Source organism: Leopardus geoffroyi, chromosome A1, assembly GCF_018350155.1.
Source record: "Leopardus geoffroyi isolate Oge1 chromosome A1, O.geoffroyi_Oge1_pat1.0, whole genome shotgun sequence".
NCBI lineage: Eukaryota > Metazoa > Chordata > Mammalia > Carnivora > Felidae > Leopardus > Leopardus geoffroyi.
This window is the reverse complement of record NC_059326.1, coordinates 19,297,839-19,323,485: the sequence shown is the minus strand read 5'-3', so window position 1 is coordinate 19,323,485 and position 25,647 is coordinate 19,297,839. Positions and strand designations below refer to the sequence as shown.

The 25,647-nt window shown below is 40.9% G+C and overlaps 2 protein-coding genes across 5 annotated transcripts in view; both read left to right on the top strand.

Annotated features, from left to right (window-relative positions):
• The window catches only part of VPS36 (vacuolar protein sorting 36 homolog), a 32,345-nt gene extending 27,268 nt beyond the window's left edge, over nt 1-5,077 (top strand). The window contains exons 12-14 of the mRNA XM_045475048.1: nt 500-584; nt 1,512-1,588; nt 1,672-5,077. Coding sequence (XP_045331004.1) covers nt 500-584; nt 1,512-1,588; nt 1,672-1,765 — 256 coding nt within the window. The 3' untranslated portion in view covers nt 1,766-5,077. The remainder of the gene's footprint in view (nt 1-499; nt 585-1,511; nt 1,589-1,671) is intronic.
• Nucleotides 5,078-8,021: 2,944 nt separating this feature from the next.
• The window catches only part of THSD1 (thrombospondin type 1 domain containing 1), a 40,470-nt gene continuing 22,844 nt past the window's right edge, over nt 8,022-25,647 (top strand). The window contains exons 1-2 of one of the 4 annotated variants that reach the window (XM_045475046.1): nt 8,022-8,195; nt 11,064-11,215. In XM_045475046.1, coding sequence (XP_045331002.1) covers nt 11,158-11,215 — 58 coding nt within the window. In that variant the 5' untranslated portion in view covers nt 8,022-8,195; nt 11,064-11,157. Of the gene's footprint in view, nt 8,196-8,522; nt 11,216-25,647 lie in introns of those variants that run through there. The other 3 variants (XM_045475044.1, XM_045475045.1, XM_045475047.1) reach the window with 3 other exon arrangements.

The following is a 25,647-nucleotide window of genomic DNA, read 5'->3' as shown; positions in this document are numbered from 1 at the left end:
GCCCCTCTGGGAATTATACCGTGTGAGCAGAATTCACTTGTTCTCCTAGCTTCCCTCCTTATTGGGGCTGTACATGGCCTGAGGGGCTAGTGGGCCAACTCTTGTTGATTTGGGGCAATGAAAGAAGAATGTGGGCTCTCCTATGAGGTCAGAATAACCAGCCCCTCTGCTAGACATTTCGTGCTTGTTTCTGGAGATTTAAAACTACAGATGTTCAGCTGTGAATTGTATTTTCCTCCTTTCAGATTAAAAAAAAAAAAAAAAGTGCCAGACATATTTTATTTAGCCTGTGGATTATAGTTCATAATGTTATTAACTGTATTTATTCGTGAGTTCCTAGTTATGCTGTAATTGCCTGTGGTTGTTATGTTTTAGATGCTGTTTTGTGTTAATATCGCCCTCATGCCCAGCATAAAAGAAAGTACAGGATATTTGTACCTCCTTAGTGGTTGAAGATCCTAGATACTCACAGCTTGGTTTTCCCATCTGCGGTTTTCAGGCTCCGAGTTTTTGACAGTGGCGTCATGGTAATTGAGCTTCAGTCCCACAAGGAAGAGGAAATGGTGGCCTCAGCCTTGGAGACCGTATGTGAACCAGTTTCCTCATTAGTCTGCCCACCAAGACGTGACTCCATAGCAACTTGAGAAACAGGCTTTCCTTTTGAATTTAATTTTTCTAAAAAGTAATGTTTGTAGACCCAATTAAAAACACCTATTAACATGAGTGAATACTAATCAAAATGATACTTTTAAAGCTTTTTGAGACTTGCCAAGGAGAATTAGAATTCCTGAGGTGTTATCTTTTTGTTTGAAACTCAGTCTTGTGGACAGGTTTTTAACTTTGTTCATCAGAATGTTACCCTTGACTGGACTTTTTCTTTCAGTACTACCTACATAAACAGTCTTATAAAACATCACAAGTTGTTTTATGAAATAATTGCTTCAAAAAAACACGAAAAGGAACTGTAGTTTACATGGATTTTACCAGCCAAACTGCTGCTGTTACTCATTAGGAGACTTGAAACATTACTGCCTTCATAGCCTCTGTGGCGAGCCTGCCTAATTTAAATATTTATTACATTTATTTTAAATTAGAGGAAAACCTCAAGACTATAGATATTTCTACCGTATATCTTGAGCTAAACCTATATATAAGGACCCTATATGTGGGACATGCAGTATGTACTCCATTAGAATTTATTATATGTTCCTTTTCAGAATATCAAGGGTTATTTTGGGGGTTTAGTACAGTGCCTTTGTAACTTTGTAGAGGGCTTCGTGATGTTTTAGGCTCTGCTATATTCATTCTGGGCCCTTCCGCATTTGTAGAATTGAGCATTAGTGAAGAAGATTTAGTTCAATATTGAATATTGAATATTGAATATTGAATATTCTTGAGTTTTATTAGGAAATTCAATATATTATTTCCTGAGCATAATGGTAGACATTCTCCCTAGGTTAGTACCTAGGTGGCCAAATTATCATATTTTTTTCCTGCTGTGTTTCTGTTAGGTTTCAGAAAAGGGATCCCTGACATCAGAAGAGTTTGCTAAGCTGGTGGGAATGTCTGTCCTCCTGGCTAAGGAAAGGTAAGCGAGTCCTTGGTCTTCATTACAACTGTGTTTGTGTTTCTGAATGGACAGATGATTGTGGTTTTCCCCTTGATTCCTAGGTTGCTTCTGGCAGAGAAGATGGGCCATCTTTGCCGAGATGATTCAGTGGAAGGCTTGCGGTTTTACCCAAATTTATTTATGACACAGAGCTAAGGGTTTTGTATTTAAAATACTTCTTGTCCATACACTTGTATCATGTAGAGGTTGTATGACATTGAGCTCAGAGTAAACCTTGATGAACTGAGAATTTCTGGAACTTTACACTATAATATAAAACCCTTTTAATTTCTCCCTAATATTACGGTCCAGGAAGTTTACTTAGGATAAATATAGGAAAATACAGAAAACTGAATGCCACAGTGAGTTGGAAATCATGCTACAGTTGTATAGAGCCCTCAGGGTTTAACTTGAAATATGGTGAATTTTAACTTGATCCTCAAATCTGTTTTTTTAAAGAAGGGAATTTAGTTACTAATGGGGGAAGAAGTTGAGTGTTTGGACAGGTTAGATCATTTTTCTGGTGTGACTAAGATTCACTGAATTATAAACAAAGTTTTTCCTCTGCATCTAATGTGCCCATTATGGGAGAGGGTTCATGAAGCAAGTCATACGTACAGTGTAGCTTAACTGACAACACTGAACAGGACGTGAAACCACGGAACGCCACATGAGGCTTCTCCTAAGTAAGGGCTTTTCTTTAGAAGCAGTTATAAGCATGTCTTCAACAGACACCTTAAAAAAGGAGAGAGTTGTATTTGACTTACGTATGTATAGTCTGACTAGTTTTTTTTTTTTCCAAATAATGATTTCATAGCTGGCATTTAAAGAATGCAACTATGTCATTTTGTTTTACAAATGCTGTGGATTTTGAAACTGAATTAATGAGCTGTATAGACACGCCCAGAGATGTGATTACAAATTTGGAACTTAGAGGGTTCAGGAATTCCCTAGGGTTGTGTGGGGGAGGGGCCGGGAGAACCTTTAGGTCGCTTAAACAGGAACCTTGGTGCTCTTTGACCTGGAAAGCCAAGGACAGGAACATTGAAAGGGGACAAGTAATTGGTCTCCTTTTCCTACTCTTAAGGAGTTTCAACACTGCACTTTAAAAAAATATTTCATCTCCCAGCAATATTTTTTTTCTTTACCCCATATATTAGAAGCTGTGTTGAGAAACTATGTCACTAACAAGTATTACCAAGATAACAAAAACTGGCTACTCCTGAATTTCGATTGTTTGAGTTCTAAAATGGACCGCCTGACTTCATATGTCGGTGTGTTGGCATTACCTCAAACTCAGGGACCCCACGGGGACGCAAAGAGATCCCCTTCTAAGACTGCGTCGAAAGTGGGAAGCAGGGATGGTTTTCGGCCAAGCCTCCAGAAGGGATAGTGTCTGCACTGAGAGACCCGTGGTGACCAGCAGGTGGGGACACCCAGGCTTAAGCTCTGGGATCCCTAAGATGTCACTGAGTGAGGTGGAGGGCCCCCTGCAGATGCCCTTTGGGGAGTTGCAGGGATCCTCAGCTGTAGACCCAGGGAATCCCTCCCACTGCAGCCAGAGTCAGTCTGTGATCCCCGCCTGCAAAAGTGGCTGTTGCTGCTTCACATCCTCCAGCGTTACGGGAATGTCTTCATTTTCCAAACTTGTCACTCATTCTGTCTTGTGATGACAGATAGCCCCTAATGTCCTCATTGTTCAGCCTCAGGTTTGTTTTGGGGGAATTCAGTGTCTAGCCAAACAATGGCCCCATGTCTTTCAGGCCATCGTGTAGACTTGTTTGTGTGGCACTCCTGTTTCTGGGTTACACTCACACTGCTCTGGCAGACTTGTACACGCATGTTCATATGCACTTGCACACACGCTTACACACATGGTGTCTCATCTGGCTAAGGTTTTTCAGAAATTACAAAGGTAAATAATAATCTGTGTCAGCAGTTGGAATGAATTGCATTTGAGATTGTTTGAGCTACTGGATCTAGCTCTTATGATCTGGATTCATTACAGCAAATTCCCACAGTTCAACATATTTATTTACATTAGTGTGACAACACATTAACAGAAATGGAGCAGTCTAAATTGTATAAAGTGAACTAGGAGGAAGAAAAGTGACATGACTATATTTTGCACATGTCACTTTAATTAGAAAACAAGTATGATTGATTTTACTGTTAAAGTGGGCATTCTTCACTGTTTCTAGACTTATATATGTATATTTTTGATTCCACCCACCCACCCATTCCCTCCCCCTCCTTTTTTTTTTTTTTTTTTTTTTTTTTTTTTGCCAAATAAGATGTCATTTTGGTCTTCTATTGGTAGAAGTTATGTTTAAATACAACCAATCAGGCCCTAAATGCAAAAAAATTCATCTCGGTGCTTATCACTGGTATAATTATTATTTTTGCTTTACTAACTTTGCTCTTAGGAGCATAAATTTGTAGCTTTATGATAATGGAATTTTTCTAGTCACTATCAAAGATTTTTTTACACTGTACAAGTGAAGGTTGTTTTCAGGATTAAATGATTGGAATTAATGTATATAGAGTAAAATTACTGGAAAACTTGTAAATGATTTTTCTTACCTTGGTGTTCTTTTTAAAATACTCTTTGAAAAACATACGAAAATGATAAACTTTTAATCAGAATAAGCCAGTACGTTAAAATATTTTCTTTATTTTTGACCTCAAGATCTTACTGTTTTAGTTGTTCTAAAAGAATGGGAAATGGCTCATGAACTTTTTTTTTTTTTTAATTCTTGATGTGAATTTCATGGTTGACTAACCTTGTGCATTCTCATGAATGTACTGTCTCTCCAAGTATTGGTTCCCTATAACCAAACTCGCCTGACCAGACGTGGATTCATCAGGTGGTCATTCTCATGTTCTGCCCAACAATATCAGCGTTTTCATTTTGGTACAGTAGAGCCACACCTATAAGCTGGTTAGATTTTTAAAGACTGTGCCTTGGAATGAAATCAAGCATGCTTAAAATGATCCCTGAAACTCTTAAATTGCCAGTGAAGTTCTTTATATCGTCTTACAGGTAGAATCCCTATAGAGTGATACATGGGTATGAATATATTATGAATATAGTAAGTACAATATACAATAAAAACTACATAGCAACAGTAGACATTTATAACACCAATAATTAAACTATTTAAATGTGTGTCTTGTTTTTGTTTTTTGGCCAAGAGTTATGGTTGAATTTCTGTGAATTTATTTGCTAATCCCATCCCTTATTAAGACAGATCTAGAGTGTGAGCTCCGTAAGGGGAGAGCTTTTTGTCGGGTGTGTTTGTGGATATATCCTCAGAGCCTAGAACAGAACCTGGCACATAATAAGCATTCAGTAAATATTAACTGAATGAATGAACTCTCATGTATATACCTATTTATAACCTGGCTCCATTTATCCTACTTTGTCTCCCATTCAATTCAATAAAAAAATTTTTTGTTAAAAATCCATATTGACTGTGTGAGGAATTACGTGGGCTGCCGGTGGGGGGTGGAAACAAAATGAATAAGATACAGTCCCCGCCTTTAAAAGGGTGGCGCCGTTAGGGAAATAGACATGTAAACATCCTTACCTGAAGATCGAATGAAGTACGTGTCATGGAAGGGGCACAGGTACATGCTGTGCAAGACAGAAGGAGGACCCTTTAGTTCTTGTGGGAGAGGAAGAGCCTCATAAACTAGGCTCACAAGGACCAAGAGATCGTCAGTAAGTGGAGGCTGTTGGGTTAGAGGAACAGCATGAGGTGTGCCCCTTCCCATTCCTGGGGCATGCTTCCTTTGACTCTGCAGACTTCCCTTTCTTAACTGTTTCCCCATTCACTTCTCCATCTCCACCCCAATTATCATACTGTGCTCATTCCTACCTGCTTTAGAAAAATCTGTTTTCAGTATATGACTCTATTTCTAAATTCCGTAATAGTTATTATCTGTCCTGTGTACATGACTATATTTTGTCTTGGAGCCATAAAAAAATAGAGGAATTGGGTTTCTTTAAAGTTCAAAGATTCAAGGGGTGCCTTGGTGGCTCAGTCGGTTAAACATCTGACTTCAGCTCAGGTCATATCTCACAGTTCATGAGTTCGAGCCCCGCATCGGGCTTTGTGCTGACACCTCAGAGCCTGGAGCCTGCTTTGGATTCTGTGTCTCCTTCTCTCTCTGCTCTTCCCCCGCTCATGCTCTGTCTCTCTCTCCTTCAAAAATAAATAAGAACATTAAAAAAAAATAAAGCTCAAAGATTCATATAATTGAATCTTTTGAATCTTTTCTGGTTTAGGTCAGTGATTGTACATAGTAGGTTCCTAGTTAAGTCTCTCTCCTTCCAAAATAAATAAGAACATTAAAAAAAAATAAAGCTCAAAGATTCATATAATTGAATCTTTTAAATCTTTTCTGGTTTCGGTCAGTGATTGTACATGGTAGGTTCCTAGTTAAGTATTAGCTGAATACTTGAATGATTTTTGGATTATGATGTGTCATGAATTTACTCGCAAACCTAAGTCTGTGTCCTTTACCATATGCCCAAGAGGTTTCTCAACCAGACTTGTCAGGACTCAGCCCGTCTGAGATACTGTGTCTTACATGACATGGGGCATATCCATGATGTGGGAAGCACGCCAGAAATCAGGTTAACACACGTGTAAGATCTTGTTATTACAGTGTGAAAATTGGGTCATTTGTGTTCTTCCTTGAGTCCCGATAATCATGAGTCAGTTAAAGCTTTTCTCTCAGAACATTATCTGAAGAAATAAAAGATCTCTCCATGTGTATAAAGGACACTGTTGAGATTGTGAATGCGTTTTACACAATTTGCACAAAATTACTAGACCAGTCACTGACCCTGAAAGAGAATTAAAGGTACCTTGACAGCAGCTTGTTTTAATTAATCCCAGCAAGACCATATCACTGTTCTTTTGGAAGCTTTTTTTCCCTACATGCCTATGCCGCATTCCTTTACCAAAAATTACACCCTTACATGTGCAACAAAGACAGAAATACAGTCTGGCAAGAATTCTGATTAAGACAAAAATGACCAAGCATCTCAATACAGCTGTTACTTAAAAAGTGTCCAAGGGCACTGATCCAGTCACTTGTACCTGGATTTAGGTCCTCCTAAATTCCAAGGGTGGATTTGTAGGGAGAGCGTGTGTCTGCAAGATTAATGCAGAGCAAGTTGCTTTCTATATATATATTCCACTTGGTCACCACACTACGTCAGTACACCTATGCCTTTTATGCTGGGGGAGAGGAGGGATTAAGTGTTTGCCAAGGTTACTGAGGTAGGGCTGGAACGAAGCTTTCTATAACTCCAAAGCCCATTCTTTATGTTGAGCTTTTACTTTCAAAAACGCCAAGGACTGTGGCATGTATTTGAAAAGAAATCCCAACTTGAGCTGATGAATGGATGTTGGACTAGATGATTCTGTCAGTGAACGCTTGGATGGATTGAGTTGGTACTGATAGGATTAATTATTGGACAAGATAAGTACTTAGCAAATTTGGTACCTCAGACAACCTCTGATAACTCTGATAATCAAGGAATTGTGTTATCTTTTCAAAGATTAAGTGACGGATTCAAGCACCTGCAAATGCTGTATTTTTGTTTTAAAAATTGAGGTAAAATTTCAGTGAAATGCACAGATCTTAAGATGGACGCATTTTAACAAATGCGTAATGGATCATGTAACTCACACCCCAGCCAACAGAACATATCTGACATCCCCAAAGTTCCCTGGTGCCTCTTTCCAGTCACCTGCTCCCTAGCGGCCACCACTATGTTCTGATTTCTATTACCACACACTACTTTTGTCTGTAAGATGGTATGTTTTGTGTAAAAGAAAAGCAAATGGGAAACTATTCACATTTTTTCCCCGTGTACTGAAAACCAAACACAGCTGTTAAGGTGCAACTCTATCCTCTAGCATTCTTTTCAAAAGACAACTTTAACACTTGAGAGTTAAGAGTTTATTAAATGTCACTTTTTATGTTTTCAATTAAACCAACTCTGGCTCCTGAGAGAGAAAAATCGAAACTGAGATGCACTTGACCTGATTTTCTTTTGACAATCCCCAAGAACATTTGGGAAGCCAAAGTTTACTGCCCACCAGTTAGGCCACTTGGATGACCTACTTTTGTGGTCCCCCAGAAGAAAATGACACCGGGGGAGAAGTGACTGAATCGGAACGAGGGAGACCGCGGCTCGCCCTTGGCCCCGGCCGTGGGCCGTGGGCCGTGGGCCGCGGGCGAGGGCGCGTCGGGGCTCTGCCCGGCTCCCCGAGGCTCCGCCAGCCGCGCGCGCTTGGGAGGATGCGCAGCCCAGAGCGGGCGGGGTTGACTTCGCCCGCTGCCCGGCCCCCCGCCCTCCGGTGCCGCCCTCCCTGCGCCGTCCGTCGGGGGCGGGCCTGGGCGGGGCAGCGGAGTCGAGCGCCAGCGGGCTCAGGCGGGCAGTCCCGGGACGCGGGATGCTCTGCGCGTTTCCTCGCGGCCTCTGAGGCCACCAGCCCGCCGCCCGCCGCCCGCCGCCCGCCTCGCTCGCCCCAGCTCTGGCCGCTGCGCCCGCCGGTCCCGAGAGGTAGGAAGACCCTGCTGTCCCCCAGCCCCCGTGGGCGCTGCTGTGCTGCCGGAGTCCCCGGCGGCTCCGGGGGGTGGGGGTGGGGGGTCGGGCAATACCCCTTGGACCCTGCCCGCCCCGCCCTCCCCGCCCGCTCGGAGCGCAGGTGGAGGTGCTGTGGCAGCTCCTTCCGCCGCTGGGTGCTCAGCCTCCGCCCCAGGGGATACTCTGTAGAAAGTGTCCGTCTGCGCGTCTCGGAGTCCCGGCTCTCTTGGCACAGGTGTTGGCGAGAGACCCAGGCTGGCTGCAGACTGGTGTTGAGTCTAATGGGTTGGGACCCTTGAGAGAGAGCGTCTTGGGGGTGCTCCGCGTTTCTGAACAAATTTGCCTGTTTCCAGAAAGAAATCTTTTCTGGGGTACACACTGTATGAGATTTCAGCATTTCAGAACGGTCCTCATTTTAATGGAGCTCTGTGCTGACAACTTGGGCAGGGCTAGATTTCCAGGCATGAACTTGACTTGCGGGCCTTTGGGAAACTGTAGATGTGGGGAGCGCACAGCCTCCTAGGGAAGCTGCGTCCAGTCCGTGGGACCAGGGCAGAGCCACTGCACTGAGGGTATAAATAATGCCTGTTTACACAGGCTGCTTTGGAACTAGGGATTTCCGGTTAATAAATATTATTAGATGGATGCACACGAGCGTGTGCCTGTTTGTCAGAAGGGATAGAGTCACTTTGCTTCTTTTTGTTTTCCCTTTAATTCTTTGATAAATCATTGGTCCTAGTAGAGTTTAGGTTAATTCCCTTTCTTTTTCCGCAGCAATGAAGACACCGTAGGAATCAATCTTAACTGGTTTCAGCAAAAGCAGGGGATCTGAGCTTGGCGTGATGCCATTAGCCACTGAAAATATTCACTACTTCTCCCTACCCTCTAGCTGATGCATTTGGAAGTTTTCTGTAAATGTTTATGTCTGAATGCTATATAGAAGTGTTTTTAAATGTGTGTAAAATAGACGTAAGTTTTTATTTTCTCAAAATGGTTCTCAAGCCAAACATTGTAAAAGTAGACAGTCTTGGTATTGGGAACAACATGTTGGAAGACAATAAGCAAACAAAGTAAAAAGAGAGAGAGGAAGGAAGGAATCTTATTTAAAAAAAAAAAAAATGTGCTTTTTACCCAGCGTTCCATTCCATTGTGGGGTGCTCTCTTAAGGTCTTCAAATTAGTGAATGGGCTAGTAAAACTTAAGCATATATTTTCAAAAGCTTAAGAACATTTTAAAAATCCTTATGATTTTTAGGTAGGCTTATTTTTCCATTTCCATTCAGTTCTAAATACAGATTATCACACTATTCTGTGTTTTACTCATCATTTTTATAAGAAGGAAAATGTGTTACAATCACAACATCAGTTGCCATTAGGAGCTTCTTTAAAAAATGGTTATCATGGAAAATCAAGCAATTTGGGAGGAGCCCATTCAACTTTTGGGAGCCAGGGATCCTTGCTTCTCCTTACTCTGGTTACTTGAGTATCAGTAATTCAAAAGGAAGCGTTTTATTGCCGTAAGTGCCCAAACTTGCCTGGGGGATACGGTGATGTTCACCTGCTGTCTTCCACCATGTTTCCCAGTCCAGGTTCAAGGAAAAGATTGGGTCAAATCTATGCCTAATTCCAGCAAAGTGGAATTTTCTTTTTATGTTGGGGAGGGGAGTGACCCTTAATCATCTGCCTAATTACACTTCAAATCTCTGCTTCCCTTTGAGGAAGTACAGTGTTTCCTTTGTTCAACCAACTCCTACTGAAAGAAAGCTAAGAGACAAATCAGTTCCCACCCCCCCCCCCGCCCCGTTGATTTTTTTTTTATTATTTCAACAGGCCTTTTAATTCCATTAATTTCTGTCTTTTCTGAAGAGATGTACATATATATTTGGAATATAGTATATTATTAAAATAGACTAACTGTGGATAATGGGGAAATGTAAACATTAAGAAAAGACCTGGTTGATTATGCTTACTAGCCCATAGTTTAGTAGATTTCAATTGAAAAAAAAATTGACAAGGGCCCTGAATCTTATTCTACAGTCTAGTCTATTTATAGACTAGTCTATTTATAGACAAAGTAAGTGCCCCCTCCCACAAATCATTCTGAAGCACAGGCCAGTAAGGTATTTCCTACCCTCCTAGGTGGTCTGGCAAGACTGCTGCATGAAATCATCTGCCTCCTGATGCATTACTGACAGCAACAAGTATTGGGAAACTGACAGAAGATGATAATTGTTATTTATCTGTTTTCTCTTGAGAGTACCCTAAACAATGGAAGTCAGTGTCACAGGGAGTTCACATTTAAATGCAACACTCTGAGTATCTTTTTAAAAGGCTTGATAGTTTTGATATAGCTCCTAGGCATTAAGAAATGAAGCAATCCAGATAACATGCAGGAAAGACAGTGGTTGTAAGTCCATTTGTAGAAGCGAGCCCGGTCCATGCAGCACAGTGCAAAATGAAAATTTGGCAAAATTTTAGCAAATTGATTGGCGTGAAATGCCAAACAGATAAATAGGTGAAAGTGTATTATCCAGACTGGCTCTTAACTTGGATGAAATTCAGCACATAAACTCTCCACTTAAGCACGCGTTACAAAGATGAGAGACTTGGTGTTTTGCAAAAATAAGCTTGGTGTTGCACACACCTGAATGTGCTTAACAGGTGAGCTGTAATGGAACCAAAGGGACGTACAAGCACAAATCATTTCCCCGGGGAAAGTTAATGTCCTCCCTATTTTCAGTGGCACCACGAAGTTTGACTTCTCAGAATGGTTTTGCCATTTCATGATTACTATTTTGTGAATCACATTGAACAGAGGCATCATTTTTTGAGATTCTAATTTCAGGTGTTTTTGAAAAAAAACAACAACACAAAAAAACACAGTTTGGATGTGAGAAAGGACATGAGGAGACCAAAGCCCTGGGATTTTGCTGATCAGAATGAAACAAATGTTGAAAGACTTTTCAAATCTACTCTTGGTGGTACTTTGTGACTATGGTGAGTATTATTAAGTATACATCATGCTGTCAGTGTCAATGGAGAAACATAAACGTGGGGTTTATAAATGCATGGATGTTGATGACCCTGCATGAAGGAGGCAGGGCACGTCTATAGTGCAGTACCTTTTAAACTGGAATCCTTGCAACCCTGGGTTCTCTTAAGGTTCTATATATATTGATGCAAAATTCCCTTTAAATATATTTTTAAGCCTTTAAAAAGAGAATTTATTTATTTATTTTTTTATTTTTTTAATTATATTTATTTTTTTAATTTTTATTTTTTTAATATATGAAATTTATTGTCAAATTGGTTTCCATACAACACCCAGTGCTCATCCCAAAAGGTGCCCTCCTCAATACCCATCACCCACCCTCCCCTCCCTCCCACCCCCATCAACCCTCAGTTTGTTCTCAGTTTTTAAGAGTCTCTTATGCTTTGGCTCTCTCCCACTCTAACCTCTTTTTTTTTTTTTTCCTTCCCCTCCCCCATGGGTTTCTGTTAAGTTTCTCAGGATCCACATAAGAGTGAAAACATATGGTATCTGTCTTTCTCTGTATGGCTTATTTCACTTAGCATCACACTCTCCAGTTCCATCCACGTTGCTACAAAAGGCCATATTTCATTTTTTCTCATTGCCACGTAGTATTCCGTTGTGTATATAAACCACAATTTCTTTATCCATTCATCAGTTGATGGACATTTAGGCTCTTTCCATAATTTGGCTATTGTTGGGAGTGCTGCTATAAACATTGGGGTACAAGTGCCCCTATGCATCAGCACTCCTGTATCCCTTGGATAAATTCCTAGCAGTGCTATTGCTGGGTCATAGGGTAGGTCTATCTTTAATCTTCTGAGGAACCTCCACACTGCTTTCCAGAGCGGCTGTACCAATTTGCATTCCCACCAACAGTGCAAGAGGGTTCCCGTTTCTCCACATCCTCTCCAGCATCTATAGTCTCCTGATTTGTTCATTTTGGCCACTCTGACTGGCATGAGGTGATATCTGAGTGTGGTTTTGATTTGTATTTCCCTGATAAGGAGTGACGTTGAGCATCTTTTCATGTGCCTGTTGGCCATCCGGATGTCTTCTTTAGAGAAGTGTCTATTCATGTTTTCTGCCCATTTCTTCACTGGGTTATTTGTTTTTCGGGTGCGGAGTTTGGTGAGCTCTTTATAGATTTTGGATACTAGCCCTTTGTCCGATATGTCATTTGCAAATATCTTTTCCCATTCCGTTGGTTGCCTTTTAGTTTTGTTGGTTGTTTCCTTTGCTGTGCAGAAGGTTTTTATCTTCATAAGGTCCCAGTAATTCACTTTTGCTTTTAATTCCCTTGCCTTTGGGGATGTGTCGAGTAAGAGATTGCTACGGCTGAGGTCAGAGAGGTCTTTTCCTGCTTTCTCCTCTAAGGTTTTGATGGTTTCCTGTCTCACATTCAGGTCCTTTATCCATTTTGAGTTTATTTTTGTGAATGGTGTGAGAAAGTTGTCTAGTTTCAATCTTCTGCATGTTGCTGTCCAGTTCTCCCAGCACCATTTGTTAAAGAGACTGTCTTTTTTCCATTGGATGTTCTTTCCTGCTTTGTCAAAGATGAGTTGGCCATACGTTTGTGGGTCTAGTTCTGGGGTTTCTATTCTATTCCATTGGTCTATGTGTCTGTTTTTGTGCCAATACCATGCTGTCTTGATGATGACAGCTTTGTAGTAGAGGCTAAAGTCTGGGATTGTGATGCCTCCTGCTTTGGTCTTCTTCTTCAAAATTCCTTTGGCTATTTGGGGCCTTTTGTGGTTCCATATGAATTATAGGATGGCTTGTTCTACTTTCGAGAAGAATGCTGGTGCAATTTTGATTGGGATTGCATTGAATGTGTAGATAGCTTTGGGTAGTATTGACATTGTGACAATATTTATTCTTCCAATCCATGAGCAGGGAATGTCTTTCCATTTCTTTAAGTCTTCTTCAATTACCTTCATAAGCTTTCTATAGTTTTCAGCATACAGATCTTTTACATCTTTGGTTAGATTTATTCCTAGGTATTTTATGCTTCTTGGTGCAATTGTGAATGGGATCAGTTTCTTTATTTGTCTTTCTGTTGCTTCATTGTTAGTGTATAAGAATGCAACTGATTTCTGTACATTGATTTTGTATCCTGCAACTTTGCTGAATTCATGTATCAGTTCTAGCAGACTTTTGGCGGAGTCTATCGGATTTTCCATGTATAATATCATGTCATCTGCAAAAAGCGAAAGCTTGACTTCATCTTTGACAATTTTGATGCCTTTGATTTCCTTTTGTTGTCTGATTGCTGATGCTAGAACTTCCAGCACTATGTTAAACAACAGTGGTGAGAGTGGACATCCCTGTCGTGTTCCTGACCTCAGGGAAAAAGCTCTCAGTTTTTCCCCGTTGAGGATGATGTTAGCTGTGGGCTTTTCATAAATGGCTTTTATGATCTTTAAGTATGTTCCTTCTATCCCGACTTTCTCAAGGGTTTTTATTAAGAAAGGGTGCTGGATTTTGTCAAAGGCCTTTTCTGCATCGATTGACAGGATCATATGGTTCTTCTCTTTTTTTTTTTGTTAATGTGATGTATCACGTTGATTGATTTGCGAATGTTGAACCAGCCCTGCATCCCAGGAATGAATCCCACTTGATCATGGTGAATAATTCTTTTTATATGCCGTTGAATTCGATTTGCTAGTATCTTATTGAGAATTTTTGCATCCATATTCATCAGGGATATTGGCCTGTAGTTCTCTTTTTTTACTGGGTCTCTGTCTGGTTTAGGAATCAAAGTAATACTGGCTTCATAGAATGAGTCTGGAAGTTTTCCTTCCCTTTCTATTTCTTGGAATAGCTTGAGAAGGATAGGTATTATCTCTGCTTTAAACGTCTGGTAGAACTCCCCTGGGAAGCCATCTGGTCCTGGACTCTTATTTGTTGGGAGATTTTTGATAACCGATTCAATTTCTTCGCTGGTTATGGGTCTGTTCAAGCTTTCTATTTCCTCCTGATTGAGTTTTGGAAGAGTGTGGGTGTTTAGGAATTTGTCCATTTCTTCCAGGTTGTCCAATTTGTTGGCATATAATTTTTCATAGTATTCCTTGATAATTGTCTGTATCTCTGAGGGATTGGTTGTAATAATTCCATTTTCATTCATGATTTTATCTATTTGAGTCATCTCCCTTTTCTTTTTGAGAAGCCTGGCTAGAGGTTTGTCAATTTTGTTTATTTTTTCAAAAAACCAACTCTTGGTTTCGTTGATCTGCTCTACAGTTTTTTTAGATTCTATATTGTTTATTTCTGCTCTGATCTTTATTATTTCTCTTCTTCTGCTGGGTTTAGGCTGCCTTTGCTGTTCTGCTTCTATTTCCTTTAGGTGTGCTGTTAGATTTTGTATTTGGGATTTTTCTTGTTTCTTGAGATAGGCCTGGATTGCAATGTATTTTCCTCTCAGGACTGCCTTTGCTGCGTCCCAAAGCGTTTGGATTGTTGTATTTTCATTTTCGTTTGTTTACATATATTTTTAAATTTCTTCTCTAATTGCCTGGTTGACCCACTCATTCGTTAGTAGGGTGTGCTTTAACCTCCATGCTTTTGGAGGTTTTCCAGACTTTTTCCTGTGGTTGATTTCAAGCTTCATAGCATTGTGGTCTGAAAGTGTGCATGGTATAATTTCAACTCTTGTAAACTTATGAAGGGCTGTTTTGTGACCCAGTATATGATCTATCTTGGAGAATGTTCCATGTGCACTCGAGAAGAAAGTATATTCTGTTGCTTTGGGATGCAGAGTTCTAAATATATCTGTCAAGTCCATCTGATCCAATGTCTCATTCAGGGCCCTTGTTTCTTTATTGATCGTGTGTCTAGATGATCTATCCATTTCTGTAAGTGGGGTGTTAAAGTCCCCTGCAATTACCACATTCTTATCAATAAGGTTGCTTATGTTTATGAGTAATTGTTTTATATATTTGGGGGCTCCCGTATTCGGCGCATAGACATTTATAATTGTTAGCTCTTCCTGATGGATAGACCCTGTAATTATTATATAATGCCCTTCTTCATCTCTTGTTACAGCCTTTGATTTAAAGTCTAGTTTGTCTGATATAAGTATGGCTACTCCAGCTTTCTTTTGGCTCCCAGTAGCATGATAAATAGTTCTCCATCCCCTCACTCTCAATCTAAAGGTGTCCTCAGGTCTAAAATGAGTCTCTTGCAGACAGCAAATAGATGGGTCTTGTTTTTTTATCCATTCTGATACCCTATGTCTTTTGGTTGGCGCATTTAATCCATTTACATTCAGTGTTATTATAGAAAGATACGGATTTAGAGTCATTGTGATGTCTGTATGTTTTATGCTTGTAGTGATGTCTCTGGTACTTTGTCTCACAGGGTCCCCCTTAGGATCTCTTGTAGGGCTGGTTTAGTGGTGACAAATTCCTTCAGTTTTTGTTTGTTTGGGAAGACCTTTATCTCTCCTTCTATTCTAATTTTTTTTTTTCAACGTTTATTTATTTTTGGGACAGAGAGAGACAGAGCACGAACGGGGGAGGGGCAGAGAGAGAGGGAGACACAGAATCGGAAACAGGCTCCAGGCTCTGAGCCATCAGCCCAGAGCCTGACGCGGGGCTCGAACTCACGGACCGCGAGATCGTGACCTGGCTGAAGTCGGACGCTTAACCGACTGCGCCACCCAGGCGCCCCTCTCCTTCTATTCTAAATGACAGACTTGCTGGATAAAGGATTCTCGGCTGCATATTTTTTCTGTCTAGCACACTGAAGATATCGTGCCAATTCTTTCTGGCCTGCCAAGTTTCAAAAGAGAGATCAGTCACGAGTCTTATAGGTCTCCCTTTATATGTGAGGGCACGTTTATACCTTGCTGCTTTCAGAATTTTCTCTTTATCCTTGTATTTTGCCAGTTTCACTATGATATGTCGTGCAGAAGATCGATTCAAGTTACGTCTGAAGGGAGTTCTCTGTGCCTCTTGGATTTCAATGCCTTTTTCCTTCCCCAGTTCAGGGAAGTTCTCAGCTATAATTTCTTCAAGTACCCCTTCAGCACCTTTCCCTCTCTCTTCCTCCTCTGGGATACCAATTATGCGTATATTATTTCTTTTTAGTGTATCACTTAGTTCTCTAATTTTCCCCTCATACTCCTGGATTTTTTTCTCTCTCTTTCTCTCAGCTTCCTCTTTTTCCCTAACTTTATCTTCTAGTTCACCTATTCTCTCCTCTGCCTCTTCAATCCGAGCTGTCGTCGTTTCCCTTTTGTTTTGCATTTCATTTAAAGCGCTTTTCAGCTCCTCGTGACTGTTCCTTAGTCCCTTGATCTCTGTAGCAAGAGATTCTCTGCTGTCCTCTATACTGTTTTCAAGCCCAGCGATTAATTTTATGACTATTATTCTAAATTCACTTTCTGTTATATTATTTAAATCCTTTTTGATCAGTTCATTAGCTGTTGTTATTTCTTGGAGATTCTTCTGAGGGGAATTCTTCCGCTTGGTCATTTTTTTTTTTTTTTTTTTTTTATTATATGAAATTTATTGTCAAATTGGTTTCCATACAACACCAATTGGTTTCCATACAACACCATACAACACCAAAGGTGCCCTCCTCAATACCCATCACCACCCTCCCCTCCCTCCCACCCCCCATCAACCCTCAGTTTGTTCTCAGTTTTTAACAGTCTCTTATGCTTTGGCTCTCTCCCACTCTAACCTCTTTTTTTTTTTTTTTTCCTTCCCCTCCCCCATGGGTTTCTGTTAAGTTTCTCAGGATCCACATAAGAGTGAAACCATATGGTATCTGTCTTTCTCTGTATGGCTTATTTCACTTAGCATCACACTCTCCAGTTCCATCCACGTTGCTACAAAAGGCCATATTTCATTTTTTCTCATTGCCATGTAGTATTCCATTGTGTATATAAACCACAATTTCTTTATCCATTCATCAATTGATGGACATTTAGGCTCTTTCCATAATTTGGCTATTGTTGGGAGTGCTGCTATAAACATTGGGGTACAAGTGCCCCTATGCATCAGTACTCCTGTATCCCTTGGATAAATTCCTAGCAGTGCTATTGCTGGGTCATAGGGTAGGTCTATCTTTAATCTTCTCAGGAACCTCCACACTGCTTTCCAGAGCGGCTGCACCAGTTTGCATTCCCACCAACAGTGCAAGAGGGTTCCCGTTTCTCCACATCCTCTCCAGCATCTATAGTCTCCTGATTTGTTCGTTTTGGCCACTCTGACTGGCATGAGGTGATATCTGAGTGTGGTTTTGATTTGTATTTCCCTGATAAGGAGCGACGCTGAACATCTTTTCATGTGCCTGTTGGCCATCCGGATGTCTTCTTTAGAGAAGTGTCTATTCATGTTTTCTGCCCATTTCTTCACTGGGTTATTTGTTTTTCGGGTGCGGAGTTTGGTGAGCTCTTTATAGATTTTGGATACTAGCCCTTTGTCCGATATGTCATTTGCAAATATCTTTTCCCATTCCGTTGGTTGCCTTTTAGTTTTGTTGGTTGTTTCCTTTGCTGTGCAGAAGGTTTTTATCTTCATAAGGTCCCAGTAATTCACTTTTGCTTTTAATTCCCTTGCCTTTGGGGATGTGTCGAGTAAGAGATTGCTACGGCTGAGGTCAGAGAGGTCTTTTCCTGCTTTCTCCTCTAAGGTTTTGATGGTTTCCTGTCTCACATTCAGGTCCTTTATCCATTTTGAGTTTATTTTTGTGAATGGTGTGAGAAAGTGGTCTAGTTTCAACCTTCTGCATGTTGCTGTCCAGTTCTCCCAGCACCATTTGTTAAAGAGGCTGTCTTTTTTCCATTGGATGTTCTTTCCTGCTTTGTCAAAGATGAGTTGGCCATACGTTTGTGGGTCTAGTTCTGGGGTTTCTATTCTATTCCATTGGTCTATGTGTCTGTTTTTGTGCCAATACCATGCTGTCTTGATGATGACAGCTTTGTAGTAGAGGCTAAAGTCTGGGATTGTGATGCCTCCTGCTTTGGTCTTCTTCTTCAAAATTCCTTTGGCTGTTCGGGGCCTTTTGTGGTTCCATATGAATTTTAGGATTGCTTGTTCTAGTTTCGAGAAGAATGCTGGTGCAATTTTGATTGGGATTGCATTGAATGTGTAGATAGCTTTGGGTAGTATTGACATTTTGACAATATTTATTTTTCCAATCCATGAACAGGGAATGTCTTTCCATTTCTTTAAATCTTCTTCAACTACCTTCATAAGCTTTCTATAGTTTTCAGCATACAAATCCTTTACATCTTTGGTTAGATTTATTCCTAGGTATTTTATGCTTCTTGGTGCAATTGTGAATAGGATCAGTTTCTTTATTTGTCTTTCTGTTGCTTCATTGTTAGTGTATAAGAATGCAACTGATTTCTGTACATTGATTTTGTATCCTGCAACTTTGCTGAATTCATGTATCAGTTCTAGCAGACTTTTGGTGGAGTCTATCGGATTTTCCATGTATAATATCATGTCATCTGCAAAAAGCGAAAGCTTGATTTCATCTTTGCCAATTTTGATGCCTTTGATTTCCTTTTGTTGTCTGATTGCTGATGCTAGAACTTCCAGCACTATGTTAAACAACAGCGGTGAGAGTGGGCATCCCTGTCGTGTTCCTGATCTCAGGGAAAAAGCTCTCAGTTTTTCCCCGTTGAGGATGATGTTAGCTGTGGGCTTTTCATAAATGGCTTTTATGATCTTTAAGTATGTTCCTTCTATCCCGACTTTCTCAAGGGCTTTTATTAAGAAAGGGTGCTGGATTTTGTCAAAGGCCTTTTCTGCATCGATTGACAGGATCATATGGTTCTTCTCTTTTTTTTTGTTAATGTGATGTATCACGTTGATTGATTTGCGAATGTTGAACCAGCCCTGCATCCCAGGAATGAATCCCACTTGATCATGGTGAATAATTCTTTTTATATGCCGTTGAATTCGATTTGCTAGTATCTTATTGAGAATTTTTGCATCCATATTCATCAGGGATATTGGCCGGTAGTTCTCTTTTTTTACTGGGTCTCTGTCTGGTTTAGGAATCAAAGTAATACTGGCTTCATAGAATGAGTCTGGAAGTTTTCCTTCCCTTTCTATTTCTTGGAATAGCTTGAGAAGGATAGGTATTATCTCTGCTTTAAACGTCTGGTAGAACTCCCCTGGGAAGCCATCTGGTCCTGGACTCTTATTTGTTGGGAGATTTTTGATAACCGATTCAATTTCTTCGCTGGTTATGGGTCTGTTCAAGCTTTCTATTTCCTCCTGATTGAGTTTTGGAAGAGTGTGGGTGTTTAGGAATTTGTCCATTTCTTCCAGGTTGTCCAATTTGTTGGCATATAATTTTTCATAGTATTCCTTGATAATTGTCTGTATCTCTGAGGGATTGGTTGTAATAATTCCATTTTCATTCATGATTTTATCTATTTGAGTCATCTCCCTTTTCTTTTTGAGAAGCCTGGCTAGAGGTTTGTCAATTTTGTTTATTTTTTCAAAAAACCAACTCTTGGTTTCGTTGATCTGCTCTACAGTTTTTTTAGATTCTATATTGTTTATTTCTGCTCTGATCTTTATTATTTCTCTTCTTCTGCTGGGTTTAGGCTGCCTTTGCTGTTCTGCTTCTATTTCCTTTAGGTGTGCTGTTAGATTTTGTATTTGGGATTTTTCTTGTTTCTTGAGATAGGCCTGGATTGCAATGTATTTTCCTCTCAGGACTGCCTTTGCTGCGTCCCAAAGCGTTTGGATTGTTGTATTTTCATTTTCGTTTGTTTACATATATTTTTAAATTTCTTCTCTAATTGCCTGGTTGACCCACTCATTCGTTAGTAGGGTGTGCTTTAACCTCCATGCTTTTGGAGGTTTTCCAGACTTTTTCCTGTGGTTGATTTCAAGCTTCATAGCATTGTGGTCTGAAAGTGTGCATGGTATAATTTCAACTCTTGTAAACTTATGAAGGGCTGTTTTGTGACCCAGTATATGATCTATCTTGGAGAATGTTCCATGTGCACTCGAGAAGAAAGTATATTCTGTTGCTTTGGGATGCAGAGTTCTAAATATATCTGTCAAGTCCATCTGATCCAATGTCTCATTCAGGGCCCTTGTTTCTTTATTGATCGTGTGTCTAGATGATCTATCCATTTCTGTAAGTGGGGTGTTAAAGTCCCCTGCAATTACCACATTCTTATCAATAAGGTTGCTTATGTTTATGAGTAATTGTTTTATATATTTGGGGGCTCCCGTATTCGGCGCATAGACATTTATAATTGTTAGCTCTTCCTGATGGATAGACCCTGTAATTATTATATAATGCCCTTCTTCATCTCTTGTTACAGCCTTTGATTTAAAGTCTAGTTTGTCTGATATAAGTATGGCTACTCCAGCTTTCTTTTGGCTTCCAGTAGCATGATAAATAGTTCTCCATCCCCTCACTCTCAATCTAAAGGTGTCCTCAGGTCTAAAATGAGTCTCTTGCAGACAGCAAATAGATGGGTCTTGTTTTTTTATCCATTCTGATACCCTATGTCTTTTGGTTGGCGCATTTAATCCATTTACATTCAGTGTTATTATAGAAAGATACAGGTTTAGAGTCATTGTGATGACTGTATGTTTTATGCTTGTAGTGATGTCTCTGGTACTTTGTCTCACAGGGTCCCCCTTAGGATCTCTTGTAGGGCTGGTTTAGTGGTGACAAATTCCTTCAGTTTTTGTTTGTTTGGGAAGACCTTTATCTCTCCTTCCATTCTAAATGACAGACTTGCTGGATAAAGGATTCTCGGCTGCATATTTTTTCTGTTTAGCACACTGAAGATATCGTGCCAATTCTTTCTGGCCTGCCAAGTTTCAAAAGAGAGATCAGTCACGAGTCTTATAGGTCTCCCTTTATATGTGAGGGCACGTTTATACCTTGCTGCTTTCAGAATTTTCTCTTTATCCTTGTATTTTGCCAGTTTCACTATGATATGTCGTGCAGAAGATCGATTCAAGTTACGTCTGAAGGGAGTTCTCTGTGCCTCTTGGATTTCAATGCCTTTTTCCTTCCCCAGTTCAGGGAAGTTCTCAGCTATAATTTCTTCAAGTACCCCTTCAGCACCTTTCCCTCTCTCTTCCTCCTCTGGGATACCAATTATGCGTATATTATTTCTTTTTAGTGTATCACTTAGTTCTCTAATTTTCCCCTCATACTCCTGGATTTTTTTCTCTCTCTTTCTCTCAGCTTCCTCTTTTTCCCTAACTTTATCTTCTAGTTCACCTATTCTCTCCTCTGCCTCTTCAAGCCGAGCCGTGGTGGTTTCTATTTTGTTTTGCATTTCATTTAAAGCGTTTTTCAGCTCCTCGTGACTGTTCCTTAGTCCCTTGATCTCTGTAGCAAGAGATTCTCTGCTGTTCTCTATACTGTTTTCAAGCCCAGCGATTAATTTTATGACTATTATTCTAAATTCACTTTCTGTTATATTATTTAAATCCTTTTTGATCAGCTCATTAGCTGTTGTTATTTCCTGGAGATTCTTCTGAGGGGAATTCTTCCGTTTGGTCATTTTGGATAGTCCCTGGAGTGGTGAGGACCTGCAGGGCACTTCCCCTGTGCTGTGGTGTATAACTGGAGTTGGTGGGCAGGGCCACAGTCCGACCTGATGTCTGCCCCCAGCCCACCGCTGGGGCCACAGTCAGACTGGTGTGTGCCTTCTCTTCCCCTCTCCTAGGGGCGGGATTCACTGTGGGGTGGCGTGGCCCGTCTGGGCTACTTGCACACTGCCAGGCTTGTGATGCTGGGGATCTGGCGTATTAGCTGGGGTGGATAGGCAAGGTGCATGGGCTCAGGAGGGGCAGGCTTAGCTCGCTTCTCCTTAGGCGATCCACTTCGGGAGGGGCCCTGTGGCAGCAGGAGGGAGTCAGATCCGCTGCCGGAGGTTTGGCTCCGCAGAAGCACAGAGTTGGGTGTTTGCGCGGAGCGAGCAAGTTCCCTGGCAGGAACTGGTTCCCTTTGGGATTTTGGCTGGGGGATGGGCGGGGGAGATGGCGCTGGCGAGCGCCTTTGTTCCCCACCAAACTGAGCTCTGTCGTCCGGGGGCTCAGCAGCTCTCCCTCCCTTTGTCCTCCAGCCTTCCCGCTTTCTGAGCAGAGCTGTTAACTTATGTCCTCCCAGACGCTAAGTCGCGCTTGCTGTCGGAACACAGTCTGTCTGGCCCCTCCGCTTTTGCCAGCCAGACTCGGGGGCTCTGCTTGGCTGGCGAGCCGCCCCTCTGCCCCGGCTCCCTCCCGCCAGTCCGTGGAGCGCGCACCGCCTCGCCGCCCTTCCTACCCTCTTCCGCGGGCCTCTCGTCTGCGCTTGGCTCTGGAGACTCCATTCTGCTAGTCTTCTGGCGGTTTTCTGGGTTATTTAGGCAGGTGTAGGTGGAATCTAAGTGATCAGCAGGACGCACGGTGAGCCCAGCGTCCTCCTACGCCGCCATCTTCCCTCCGGAGCCCTCTCTTAAAAAAAGAGAATTTAAAAAAAGGCATTTCATTTATTAATTTTTTGAAAAACTTTAATGTTTATTTATTTTTTGAGAGAGACAGACAGATAGAGCATGCATGGGGATACCGGCAGAGAAAGAGGGAGACACAGAATCCGAAGCAGGCTCCAGGCTCTGAGCTGTCAGCACAGAGCCTGATGTGGGGCTTGAACCCATGAACCATGAGATCATAACCTGAGCCACCCAAGTGCCCCTCATTTTCATTTAAGCAAACTGGAGACAAGCATGTTATGTTGAATTTTCTTTGACTGATGTCCTAGTAATTCAGTGTTATACATTGAAACTCTCAGACATGAATGTGTGGTTGTTTGTTTGTTTGTTTGTTTGTTTTTAATTGGGATTCTCCGTTTGATTTCACTTTACAGGAGAGTTTTGCTGTTAAAATATCTTTGGAACCAGTCCAAATTTCTGTCCTTGCCAGTTGTTTGCCTTGGACAAGTTTCTTGTTGACATCACAGCGCTGTTGTGATGATAAAATAGGAAAGGGAAAACACCTTGTCTGAGCCTAGAGTAGGTGATTACTGTTACTTTTCTTTATTCACTTTGTTTCAACTGAAAATTGAGTTCGTTACTCAGAGAGTTTTATGCAACTACTGAACCTTAACAGATTCAACAATATACTACTTTTCTTTTGATGATTTCCAAATATTTCATAGACATCTAAGCAGTTCATGGTATAAGAGTTGAAATTGTTTTCAAATTGAAGAAACATGATCCAAGGGATCATGGCTTGTGTGATATCAGTGACACATCCACATAACTGGACCAGAATATGGACTGTTCATTTTGTCCATTGAATCACCTTCCTCAGCCTTTTCGTTTGAAGAAGTTTATTTAAACAAGAAGATGCTTGGGGCGCCTGGGTGGCTCAGTCGGTTGGGCGGCCGACTTCGGCTCAGGTCATGATCTCGCGGTCCATGAGTTCGAGCCCCGCGTCGGGCTCTGTGCTGACAGCTCAGAGCCTGGAGCCTGTTTCGGATTCTGTGTCTCCCTCTCTCTGACCCTCCGCCATTCGTGCTCTGTCTCTCTCTATCTCAAAAATAAATAAACGTTAAAAAAAATTAAAAAAAAAATAAAATAAACAAGAAGATGCTTGATTTGTTGAAAATGAACCTGGGATTCAATTATCTTCATGTTATTCATCCCTACTTAAAATCCCTATCACTCCATGTGTAACAACAGCCTCATACAAAAAATTACAAAAGTGTCCTTGGTTTCGTAATGATAAAGACATCAGAATTTTCCATTTGTACACAGTGTGCAAGGATGTTTGTCGTTGAGAGTAAATATCTTACTGGAATATGAGAATAAAAGTTCAATGAGCATAAAATAAGAACATAGAAGTTGAGTGCACATGCTGCTAATGGAAAAGGAAGTATTTTCCTAGACCTGGGTTTTTTCCCTCTCCATTTGATATTGATCAAAATATACCATTAACAGTTGTTGTTGTTTTTAATGCAACATGCTTCTATTGAGACACCAGTTACTTTAAATATAATAAAGAAATGGGGAGAGGCGAACTAAAAGAATGGAGAAAACTACACTGTGGTAGCCAGAATGTGGTACAATTCAATTGTAGTTTTCTAAATGAGGATGTATTCTTGTCTATGAAAATAAGAGTTTATAGTAAAGCAAGTTCTCTCCTCAGTACTCCTCAGTACACCTGCTCTCTGGGCTGCTGGAACCCATCAACTGTATCTTTTTTCTCCATTACTGACTGGGCCTGTGTGTCTTTTCAATTTATTGGATGCCCATCAAATCAGAGTCTTATTTGCCTGGTTGACAATCTCTATCATGTTTGTTAGTTATCCTAAGTTGTGTGTGGTCTCAATCTTAAAATGCATTAAAAACTGTCCTGCCCTATGAGATTCAAGTCAATCTGATCTTTATTCTCAGTCTTAACTCCTTCCTTCGTCTTAACTCCTCTTTAGCCACCTGTTTACAAATAGGTGCTGGGTGGCCTCTGAACCAGGCACAGCTGTGTCAGAATCAGCACCCTTCCTCAACTTTGACTTCTCTCCCTCCAAAAGAGAGTATCTCTCAACTTCCATTTTAACTGAAGGAAAAAGAAAAAAAGAAAAAAAAAAACCAACAAAACCTTCATTCTATTATGGTTTTCAAGCAAGTGTTGATCAAGCATTCCAGTCTATCCAAGTTTTATATATTTGATTTCATCTCATCTCAGATAAGAAATGTGTAAAGCACTGAGCTGTTTAAAAAGGAAAAACAGGGGCATGTGGGGGGCTCAGTCGTTAAGCGTCCGACATTGATTCAGGTCCCGATCTCACGGCTCATGTTCGTGAGATGCGGTTTGAGACTCGCATCCAGTCTCTGTGCTGACAGCTCAGAGCCTGGAGCCTGCTTAGATTCTGTGTCTCCCTCTCTCTGTGCCAGTACCCTGCTCATGCTCTGTCTCTGTCTCTCTCTTTCACAAAAATAAATAAATAAACGTTCAAAAAAACACAAAAAACAAAAAAACCTCTATGTGCCAATATATTCACGTGCTGATCCTAATGATCATTAACCGAATACACGTAAGTGTATATTTAAAGACCACCAGCCCAGATAACACTTTGGTGGCCTTTGGACATATATGTATGCCATGATATGTGTATGTTATGTATGTATAAGATAATCACAATAAGAATAATAAATTCATGCTCACACATGTTGTTTTTCAAGCCAAAAGAACCCTGGAGTGCCTTAAATCTAGAATTGTTTCTTACCCTAGCCATGGGCCCGCTGATTGTTGCCCTGCCAAATGCTGTCTCCTTTGATAATGTATTTGGATAGGATTCAAAATAGAAACAAGGATTCCTGTGTGTCTGTGTTTTTTCCACTCTCTACTTGAGCTGCTCTGATGGGTTTCTTTTTTAAAAAGATATGATTGATCTTAACTGAGTGATAGTT